This window comes from Lolium rigidum, chromosome 6 (genome assembly GCF_022539505.1).
Source record: "Lolium rigidum isolate FL_2022 chromosome 6, APGP_CSIRO_Lrig_0.1, whole genome shotgun sequence".
Taxonomy (NCBI): Eukaryota; Viridiplantae; Streptophyta; class Magnoliopsida; order Poales; family Poaceae; genus Lolium; species Lolium rigidum.
Window position 1 is genome coordinate 88629709 of NC_061513.1, and position 11077 is coordinate 88640785.

The 11077-nt window shown below is 56.7% G+C and overlaps 1 protein-coding gene across 1 annotated transcript; it reads right to left on the reverse strand.

The window, feature by feature from the left end:
* Positions 1-2658: 2658 nt before the first annotated feature.
* LOC124662927 (protein RETICULATA-RELATED 3, chloroplastic-like) lies at positions 2659-5968 on the reverse strand. Its single transcript, XM_047200706.1, has 2 exons — positions 5820-5968; positions 2659-4114 (listed from the first exon to the last, which is right to left on the reverse strand). The coding sequence occupies exons 1-2, from the start codon at positions 5966-5968 to the stop codon at positions 2887-2889; spliced, it is 1377 nt and encodes a 458-aa protein (XP_047056662.1). The 3' UTR covers positions 2659-2886.
* Between the last annotated feature and the right edge of the window lie 5109 nt (positions 5969-11077).

Below are 11077 nucleotides of genomic sequence, written 5' to 3' on the forward strand. Positions count from 1 at the left end.
CACGCATATAGCATGTATCAAACAGCAGCGTAAAAAAGGGAGCACCAACATATACCACAAATAATATTTCGAAAAATTGGATCAACAATGACAGAGCCGAAAAGTAAAACAATTGGAACTATTGATGACAATTTCGAATTTTGGAACAAGGCCCGCAGAATGGTGCGCCTGTATGTTCAGACAGTTCAAGAGTTGTAGCATTCTGAAATAAGAACAAGAAGGACAACCACAATGTGGAATGCCGATGTGCACATACCTGAAGGCTGTCAAGATCGACTTTTGAGCAGTATATACAAATCAATTTAAACCAAGAACAATAGCATGCATATGCTTCTGACTTGCTGCAACTTTTATTTGTCTGGAGTAGCATGTATCAAATACTAGCAGATTAAAAAGGGACGAACAACGTAGACCACCGCAAACAGAACCAAAACAGCAATGAGAAATATTGATAACATTTGAATTCAGGAGTTAACAAAGCCAAAGATACATGGCGGAATGGGTTTCAGAGATCCCGAGATGTTTAATATTGCTCTTCTAGCCAAGCACGGTTGGAGACTATTGACAGAGCCCGATTCCCTCTGTGCAAGGGTGTTAAAAGGGAGATACTTCCCGAACTCTGATTTCTTGCAAGCTGCAGTTCCTGGGCGAGCGTCTGCAACTTGGCGAGCGATTGTGGCTGGAAGGGAAGGCCTCCAGCTCGGCTTACTGAAACGAATAGGAGATGGGTCCTCGGTAAATGTCTGGCAAGATGCCTGGGTCCCTGGTCCCAGGAGTATGAGGCCGGCAGTTCAGATTGGTGAGGACAGGATCAACTTGGTCTCAGATATTATTGATAGTGAGAATGGATGTTGGAAAACTGAACTAATTAGGAGGAATTTCATTGCTCCTGATGCTGACGCCATTCTGAACATTCCGCTGCGGCGTGGAGGAGAGGATTTCTGGGCCTGGAACTTAGAGAAGTCAGGTCTTTTTTCCGTAAAATCAGCGTATCGCGCTCTAATGACTCGCAACGAGCAGGCTGCTCTAGAGGAAGGGACGATTACCGAAACCTCAGATTCTGAAAAACGGAAATGGAATGCTCTCTGGAAGCTGAATGTGGTGCCAAAGGTCAGGGTATTCTGGTGGAGAGTACTTCGCGGTATACTGCCAGTTGAGAGTACCCTTAAACACAGACACATTGCACACAGTGCATGTTGCAAAATCTGCCTAGCTGCAGATGAAGACCTGATGCATGCATTGATTAAGTGCTTACATGCACGAAAGTTTTGGGAGGAGGCGGAGGTGTGCCTTGAGTTTACCCTCCCAAGATTACATCCAAACACTTGGTCAATAGATATTCTATGTGACCCTATGTTCTCAGAGACAGATCGCACAAAAATAATTACTACCATGTGGGCGATTTGGTCTTCGAGGAACAGCTGGACGCATGATCGGGGTGGCTTCAACCCTGTTCAGTCATTGAAGTTGGCTAAGGAGGCTCTTGCGGTTTTAGCCCTACCAAAGAAGATGACGGCAATCCTCCCGGGCCATGGTTGGAGACCACCAGAACTTAATATTGTCAAGATCAACACGGATGGAGGTCTCTCACTAGATGCTCACAAGGGCGGTGCTGGCGGCATTGCGCGCACATCGTCGGCGTTCTTGGGAGCCTGGAGCAAACCCTATGAGGGTATTGCCGACCCTCTCATTGCTGAAGCCCTGTCATTGCGCGATGGAGTCATCTTTGCCCGTCTGCGTGGGTTTATGAGAGTGATCATGGAGGTCGGCTGTCTAGAGATGGTACATCTTTGGACTTCTCGTCACGGTGCAAGATCAATCGTGGCGCCCATCCTTTCGGAGATTGGAGAGCTATCCTGTAATTTTCTTTCTTTTGATATTAAGCATGTACCTAGAGCAGCCAATGTACCGGCCCATCTCTGTGCCAAGCAAGCTTGCACATTGACGGTGACGCGTGCTTGGTTTGACTCCCCCCCTGACTTCCTCGTCTGCAGCTTGCTAGCTGATCAGGCAGGATCCGTTTGTGTTGTTTGAATAAAGCTCTCGTTAAATGTCAAAAAAAAAAACATTTGAATTCAGAACAAGGCCAGCAGAATGGTGCACTTACATGCTCAGAGTTCAGTAACAATGCACAGCAACTTCTTGCATTCTAAAACTTAAAATCCAGCCACAACTGGAGGTCGAGGCTTTAGTTCCCAAAACATGGAACGCCCAATGTGCATACTGCATACCAGGGAAGGCTGGGAAGCTGGAAAGAACAACTTATGTGGAAATCAATCGGTCAGCAGAGCACAGAACAGATATTCCCTAGGAAATAATAAATTTACATATGTGTCAACATTATACAGTAGTCTGTAGATACTTCAGGCCCACACAAAATCCTTTTCAAGTACCCTAAACCCTAACATAAGCAGGAAAACATAATTGTCGCCACCACACTGATACAACCTTTCAGCTGACGAGGGCTGAAGAAATATTGAACTGGAAGTCACGATGTGGAATATAATTTCACCAACCATCATGACACTTTCTTGTGGCTGGCTTAGGTGTTAGTATGGTATATTGTTACAGGTTATGATGTTGGTTAGAGCCAGAAAATGCATATGCATAGAGCAAAATGTAAGTAGCATTGCAGATGTCAGATGAGAGTCAATAACCAAGCGAGAAAGATGAAATCTTTATTCTAAGAAGATCGACTAAGCATGTCAGGTCATCACACCAGGACACCAAAACCAACAGAACAAAAAGTTTCAAGCCTCAGCAATTATTACCAACTCATCATCATCATCTACAGGTTTCCTGGCACAACATATGAAGTCCAAGAAGCAGCAAACGAGGCTTGGGCGACGACGCAGATCATTACTCACTCCTATACCCAGAAGAAGATCACTTGGTGGTTTCCCCGTCCCTCGCCTCGCTTACATTGGCGGCAATGACATCGCCCTCGGCTACCAACCTCTCCTTGGCATCAGAAACGGAATCGACAGGCTTATCGGACTTCTGGGCGCCGGTGAGCCTTGCGAGCAGCACGAAGGACATGCCGCCGAGCACGTTGTTCATGCAGCGGAGGGCGACGACGGAGACCTTGAAGACGGGGGCGGGCGCGACGGTGCCGAGCAGGTACTCGACCCCGTTGAGGGTCTGGTAGCGCAGGTTGCTGCTGACGCCCATGTGGAGCGCCCAGGTGGCGGCGTTGAGCAGCGTGGGCGGCGCCTTGTTGGGCGTCTCGAAGGCCGGGTCCATCTTCTTGCGCACGGCGATGAGGCCGTTGGAGATGGCCGTGCCCATGAGCCCCGCCGCGAAGCCGACGGCGGCGAAGGTTGTGCCCTTGGAGAGGAGGGTCGCCACGCGGGAGCCCAGGGAGTAGGCGCCCGGCTCGAACATGTGGCTGGGGAGGGATGAGGCGGCGGCGGAGAGCGCGGCGGTGGGGGCGAGCATGTACATGAGCACGAAGTTGAGGATGGATCCGACGACGAGGGTGGAGAAGACGAAGTCGAGCTCGTTGAGCCCGAAGTTGGGGCGGGACGCCATGTCGCCGAGCACGCAGGCGGTGACGCCGACCAGCTCCTCCATGAGCACCTTGAACGGGAACTGCGGGTCCGCGGCGACGCGGGCCGCCCAGCCGGCGAGGAAGATGCCGAGGATGCCGCCGCGGCCGCCGCCGGAGTCCGCGGCGTCGCCAGATCCGCTGCCGCCGCCGGAGTAGGAGCGGGGTGGAGGGGGGAGCTTGCCGCCTGGGCCGGACGGGCAGGGGGATTGGAGGGTGAGGAGGGAGGAGGAGGAGGAGGGCGGGAGCGGGGAGAAGGCGAGGTTGGCGGTGGGCGCGGGCCGGAGCGGGGCGAGGCGGGCGGAGGAGTCGAGGTGAGTGGAGGGGAGGAACCTGGCGGCGGCGAAGGCCGTGGAGGCGGCCATGGAGATCGGGCGGGGAGTGGCGTCGGCCGCGCAGGTGGAAAGGAGGACGGCGGCGGCGGCGGCGGCGGCGCGGCGAGGGGCGAGGGGCGAGATGCGGAAGGGTTTAGTGGGTTGGTGCGATGTGGGTGCGGTGGTTGGGTGGGGAGCGGCGCAATATGTATATGTATACGTGTGCCGCCACAGCGCGACACCTGACCTACACCTACTACAGACGCAGCGAGGCCGTTTGTGCGCAAAAGAGTTGTTCGGGGTTGGCGTGTCGTGTCGTGCCCAGTTCGGACTTGGAATTGTAGTGCCCGCGGCTTGCCGCTGCCTATCACCATTTCTCGGAACGTTGATTTGTTTCCTTGCTGCGGAGTTCGTTGGAGCTTCAGAGCATCTACAGCCGTGTCTCCAAAGTTTTCTCCAAACCGCGCCGGATTGAGTGTTTGAGGACGTATTTTGTTTGTGCCGCTTTTGGGGGACGTCGCTTCCCAGCCGCGTCCCCCAAACGCCTCCCCCAAATATTTAAATTATTTTTTTTTTACTTTTTTATTTCAATTTATACAAACTAATATATAATTTGGAACGTGGTTTACACGAAAACACAATTAGGCACATGGTTTTCCATAAACTAATACATAGTTTGAACCATCGTGGACACAAATATAAAATTTTGCAAAGAAACTAAACCTAACTAGGCCGTGCATCGAAGGTTTCCTGTGTTCGCTGCTAACAAAGAACACTCGAGGGCACACCCAGTCACCTAAACTGGAAAATCCAGCGGGAGGATGGTGCCCTTGTTGGTTCTACCGATGAGGTGAACAGGCAGAAACCTCCGTGCACGTGTTCGCTGCGAAGAAAGAACACTCAGTCGTCCTCCTCGCCGGTGCTGTCGTCGTGGTAGTCCCGGCGGCACCACTCGAAGACCTTGACGCTCATGTCCCTGTCGCCGAAGTAGGAGAACAGGAGGATGAAGCCGGCTTCGAGGTTGTGGTGCCGCGCGAACTTCTCGCAGCCGATGTTGAGGTACATCTTGCCGCGCGCATCGTAGATCACGTCGACGATCCACCGGTAGTAGCCGCACGTAGCCTCCCGCAGATGCATCGTGCGCGGGCGGTCGTCGCCGGCGACGTAGTCGGCGAAGGAGTCCGGCAGCCTCTGGATGCCGCGCGGGTCGCCCTTGAGGACGAGGACGAACTCGAACCGCACGTCCGGCTCCACGTCCATCTCCGACGATGAAGCCGGCGGCGTGGAAGGCGACAGCGAGCGTTCAGCTCTGCCGCGGCCACGACCACGACCACGGCCGCGAGGTCGGCCTCCGTCTCTACCAGACATAGCGTCGAGTCTTGTTGAGATGGTGGCGGCTAGGGTTTGGGAGAGAGGCGCTAGGGTTTGTGTGTGAGAGGGACGATGAGAGGCGGCCCTTTTATAGGCCGGAGGGAGACGGAGGAGCGGTGGCGCTCATTAACGCCGGCACACAGAGCTAGGCGCGACGGGACGCGTCGCTGCGTCGCTGCGGGAACTGCACCGTCGCTGCGTCGCTGCGGGAACTGCATCGCCAATAACTTCCGTCGCGAGGTAGGCGACGGTTAGGTTAAAAATTTATTGTGCCGCCGACGAGTCGGCCCCGCCACTCCCGCCTCGCTTTCGTTGTGTCCGGCGTCCCCGGTGCGTCCCCTGTGGGACGGGGACGGGCTCGGGGCGCCGGACACCGTATCGGGGCGCGCCGGACAAAAATGGCCTTTGGGGGACGCGGCTGGAACGCATTTTTTGTCCGGCGCACCCCAAATCCCTTTGGGGGACGCTTTGGGGGACGCGGCTGGAGATGCTCTCATTTCCTCATGGTGATCGTCGTTGATGCACGGGGATATTTCATTTTACATGTAATCCCTGCAAGTAAACGCCTTTTTCTGCTTCTTTTGAACAAGGCCACTTCGTATTTTGAGCCGAGAGAGGCCGGCTCGTTGCCGGCGACGAAGTCGGCGCACTTGTCTGGTAGTCTCTGGATGTCGAGTGGGTCGCCCTTGAGGAGGACGGCAAACTCGAACAGCACTTGCCGCTCCACCTCCTGCATGTCCGACGATGAAGACAACGACGTCGTAGGCGACGGCGAGCGTGCAGCTCTGCCGCAGCCACAACCACGACCTCAGCCTCGACCAGACATTGCGTCGTCTCTGGTGGCGGCTAGGTTTGGGGAGAGAGGCGCTAGGGTTTGTGTGGGAGGAACGATGGGAGAGCGCCCTTTTTATAGGCCGGAGGGAGACGGGGGAGCGGTGGCGCTCATTAACGCCGGCACGGAGAGCTAGGCGCGACGGGGTTCGCTACACGTCTGTGGAAATTGCACCTCCGCTGCGCGCCAATAACTCCCATCGCGAGGTAGACGACTGTTAGGTTAAAATTGAATGTGCCGCTGACGCGTCGGGCCTGCCACTCCCCGCAGGCGTCGACTTTTGGGATGTGTGGCTGACAAGCGGCTTCCACGCTCAAAATTTTCCGCCTTGCGAGGTGCCGGGGCATCCGATTCACGCCCTTGGCCAAGGGGCCGACACGGGGTTGCTAGCGCTTCTATTGGGTTCGAAAAAGCGCCAGCGTTATTTGGGGCGCACCAGTGAAGATGCTCTAACAGAGCTATTTCAAACCCCGTGGCAATGGCCCCCCTCATCGTGCTTATTAGTTGGACACTTTGGAATGAGATGAAGCACGAGTGGAAGCGACACAAAGTTGGCTCACCGCGCCGCAAAACAATTGATTGTAGTAATATAGGGAGTAGTCCTCATGTTGAGTTTTTTTTTTCCTTGTCAAAAACTCTACTTAATTAGTAAAAATCGTCTGTCTCCATTTCAAAGTAAGAAACATCGGTAAAGTCGTTTACAGGCAGATAAACAAACAAACAAACAAGTACTAACAATACCCTTCTTACTGAAATCCAAACAATCTGCTTCAAGTCAAATCTAATCTAATAATTTAAAGGGAGAAACATAGTGGCGGCAAACAAACTCCTGAACACATCATCCTCGCAGTAATGGAACAATTGCCCTTTTTGCAGCCTGATCAGCACTGATCATGTTGAGAACCGGGAAGTGAATTGTGGCAGACGAGTTAATACTCCTGGGAGATGTACATGAGGAAGGAGCTGGACCTCGAAAAATTCATCACGCACAGCGTGCCATTCTCGCAGATCAACACAGCCTTCGACCTGATGCTCAAGGGGGAGGGACTGCGCTGCGTCATGAGGATGGACGAGTAGATCGATATGAACTGAAAAACGAGGAGTTTGGGGAGGAGCCATGAGCGCCCCCTCTGGCGACCCGGGCGCCCCCGCGCCCGGAGCACCTCCGGCGGCCGGCAGCCACCACTCCAGCCATAGGTTTAGCCACCAAACCCCCCCTGAGCCTCCACTGGTTACCGCCGCACCCACTCCCACCTCGGCTCCGGCGCTCTGCCCGGCCGGCACCGGCGACGTCTCTCGCTCAACGCCGGCGCTTGCTCAAGGTTTTCTGTCGGCAGGGACGCCGAGTTTGCTGTCTTTTGATCCTCTCGCCCTGCCGCCGCCGTTCCGTTCGCCGGGGGACGCCTTCCTCCAGTTCGTCCTGGAGAACTTCTGCACGCAGGTTTGCACTCCGGTTGCTCCCGGCTCGCCGCTTTACGTGCCAACTCCGGTACACATTGCGGTGAGGCAGGACAATCGCTCCCCCGTCTCTGCATCCTCTGTCCGCAACATGCTTCAGTTTTGGATTGGAAATTTGTTTGAGGATCTCGCGTTAGTTGAGGTGGGTTTGAACGTCTTCCGGCTCGTCGTCGCTTCTGCCAAGCTCGCCTCGTTTCTGGCCTCTCTCGACGGTCTCCGCCATGGACAGCTGCTCGCGCTGTTCTCGCTCGTGCCGAACCAACCCTTGGATGCTCTGTCCCTCCCTGGGCCGCCTCTTGGGCCTGTCCGTGAGCCTTTGTCGCCACCCTCCGCTGACCCTGCCACTGTTCCCTCTGGGCCTCCCGCCTCTCTGTTTCCCTCTGGGCCTCCCGCCTCTCTGTTTCCCTCTGGGCCTGCCCCTCTGCCAGCCCACGCTGGAGAGATGCCCTCTGCCTCTTCTGACCTTGACCTAGGGTTGGCCACGGGGTCGCTCCCTTCCAAACAACGGAAGCGGCGTTTCCGCCGCCCTCCCCCTTGTCTCTCTCTCCTTCTGCCAGGGCTCCTCGCTCGCCCCGCCGGTCCGCTGCCCTGGCCGATCCACCCGCCCCGTGACCCTTCCTCCCCCGTCCCTCCCCCGCCCCCTGCACCCTCCCCAACCACCGGCTCGCCTCCTGAGCCCTTTCCTCTTTTGCTCCCGGGGCAGCACGCCGGTCAAATTTCCCCTTTGGGCGCCCTCGTTGCCTGCGCAGCCGCCGATGGCCAGCCCGTGCCCTCCTACTCTGAGATGGTGGCCACCCCCTCTAAACCTCCGCCCGCGCCTCCCCGCCTCACTCCTCCTCCCCTCCGCTCCCTTGCCCGTAGGTGCCACCGGTGCTTGTCCCTGCGCCACCTCGTCGCCGCCTGCCGCGACCCCGTCTGTTGCCGGCGGTGCCGTCTCTCTGGGCACAAGGAAAGAAGCTGTCTGCCATGGACGCTGCCGACGGGCCTGAGAGGGACCAGCTCAGCCCGGAGCCCCTTTTCTGCTGCCTCTGCTTCGCCGGGGACCACTCCAGACCCTCTTGCCGCTTGGTTGTCCCTGCTGTGGTTGCTCTTGCTGGCGATCTGGAGGCAGAGGCGGGTCCGGAGGAGGCCGCCGTCGAAGCTGAGGTGCTGCCCGTGGAGGATGCTGATGACGATGAGGAAGACCCCGAAGAAATCATCTTCGAGGACGACCTTGGCGTTGAGGGCGCTGCTCCTCTGCCTGCCCCGACCTCCGCGGCTGAGGACTTAGCCGCCAGCTCCGGCGCGGGTGCGGATACGGGAGAGGAGGACTTCATCCTCCTCACGGATGCGGACGAATTCCTCCCCACCCCCGGCTCCAACTCTGGTGGCCTGGATGACGAAGATCTCCTGGACCCTGAGCGGCCGGACCGCATGGATGTCTACATGCCGTTCGCCAATCTCCGCCACTTCGACAACCTCGCCTTCGCTTTTCTCGAGCCCTCCATCGAGCACCCGGAGAGTTTCATCCTGCAAGCTGCTGACTTGGCTTGCGGCCCTGACCGTGTCTCGCTGTTCCCCTCCTCTCAAGGGACACGCCTGGCTGTCTTCTCCACCCCTGCAGACCGGGAGACAGCGGTCGCCAATGGCCCTGTCTTCGGCATTGAAGCCTCAGTCTTCTTCCGCCGCCATGATGAAACGGACAACCGGTTCCTCTTTGAACACGAGTCCATGGCAGCCCTTTCCATTGCTCGTTATCCCATGGAACACTGGAAGCGCCACCATATCTCTCACTCCTCTGGCCCATATGCCAACCCACATGCCATTGAACCTATATGTCTTGTCGGAGTTGACTATGAGGCGGTTCTCGTCACTGTCAAAGCGGAGACCATCACCGACATTCCTTTCTCTCTCGCCATCAAGAACCACTGCAGCGTCGGCTCCTTCGTCGACATCACCATTGTGGATTTTGAAGATCTTGCCCCTGGCTCTGGCAGTTCCTCGGGGCTTGACCTTGGCCCCATCCCGGAGGCCTACTCCTCCGGTGACGATGAGGAAGAGCCTCTGCAGCTGGAGGGCGGTGCGGGATATGCGGACGTCATGGTGGCCTTGGGCATGCCTCCTCCTCCGGTGCCTCAGGGGGAGCCCCACAGCGCCGCTCCTGCCGCTTCCTTGGTCGATCGTGTCGTTGCCAACGCTCCTCCTGTGCCTCTCGTGCTCGGCACGCCCATCGTCTCCAAGCCAGCCAAGGTTGGAATCAAGCTGCGGTTTGGTTTCTTCGATATTCTGGTCGAGGGCTGCAAGGGTGAGAAGCTCTTCTTCAGGCTCCCGCTGCGCCGCGCCTCCTCCGACCCTGGATGCAAAGGCCTCCTTGTTGCGAACTTTGCATCTGCCTCGGTCGGCCTGATCAACTCCATCGCCTTGGTGGGGCCCCTGCGCCGGCCCACTCTCTCGGTCAGCGTGCTGGCGCGCTACTCCTCTGCGGGCGTTGCTGAAGATTTCTCTCTGAAGGAGGCCGAGGCCCTTGTGATGGGCCACCTTGCACCCCAGGCGGTGATCGCTCCTGCACCCGCGCTGTGTGCTCTCTCAGCTGCTCCTGCCGCTGCCGTCGTGCCCCGACCTATGGTCGCCACGCTGCAGCTTGAGGCCTCGCCTGTCCGTGACACGCCTTGGCGTGCGCCGACTCCTGAGGCGCCTCCTCCACCTCGTCGCTGCTCCAGGCTTGCCGGGGACAAGACCTTCGTCTCCATCGTCGATAAAGCTGTCCAGAGGAAGAAGGCTCTCAATGAAGCCTCTGGCTCGCGCCAGCCCCGGCGTGGCGAGCTTGTGGCGGAAGACCTTCTCGCCGTAGCCATCAAGGAAGGGAAGCCCCTGGTTGATGGGGACGTTTGCGCCCTGGCAAAGGCTTGTGACCTGCCGATGGGCAGGCTGAGTCTCAGCTTGTCTTCTCCGTCGCCGGCGGGGTCTCCATGATCGCCTCTTCCTTCAACTCGTGCGGCGCCTGGCTCCTCCGCCGCTGTGTCGCTTTCTTTGGGTCTTCGTCTCCAGTTTGTCTGCGGAGAGCCTGTTCTGCTCTTCAGTACCTGCTGTTATTCTTGTTGGGCCGCTTGTGGTGCCTCACAGCCTCGAGCCCCCCTGTATCTTTCCTTGCTTTCCTTTTGGGCTGTGTTGCCCCTGGTCAATTCGTGTATCACCTGCTTTTGTACTCTGTTCCCGTGATGTTGTATGCGAACCTTCTTTATTTAGTGGTCTTCTGTTTTACCTGTCTGGGCTCGCTCCCCCTGGTGTCCTTCACGTTGACATGTTAGTCAAGCTTCTCTTTGAATGCTGGAATGTCCGCGGCCTTGGCGGACGTCAAAAAAGGGATGATGTTAAAGCTGCAGTCGATTGCAATACCCCTTCTGTCCTTTGCTTTCAAGAGACTAAGCTTGCCGACATCTCCTCCTTTACGGCCTCCTCCTTCCTTCCTCCGTCTCTCCGGTCTTTCGTTTTCAAACCCTCTGTCGGGGCTTCTGGCGGTATTATTACCGCTTGGGACGATCGCTTACTTGAACTCACTCACCACTCCATTGACGA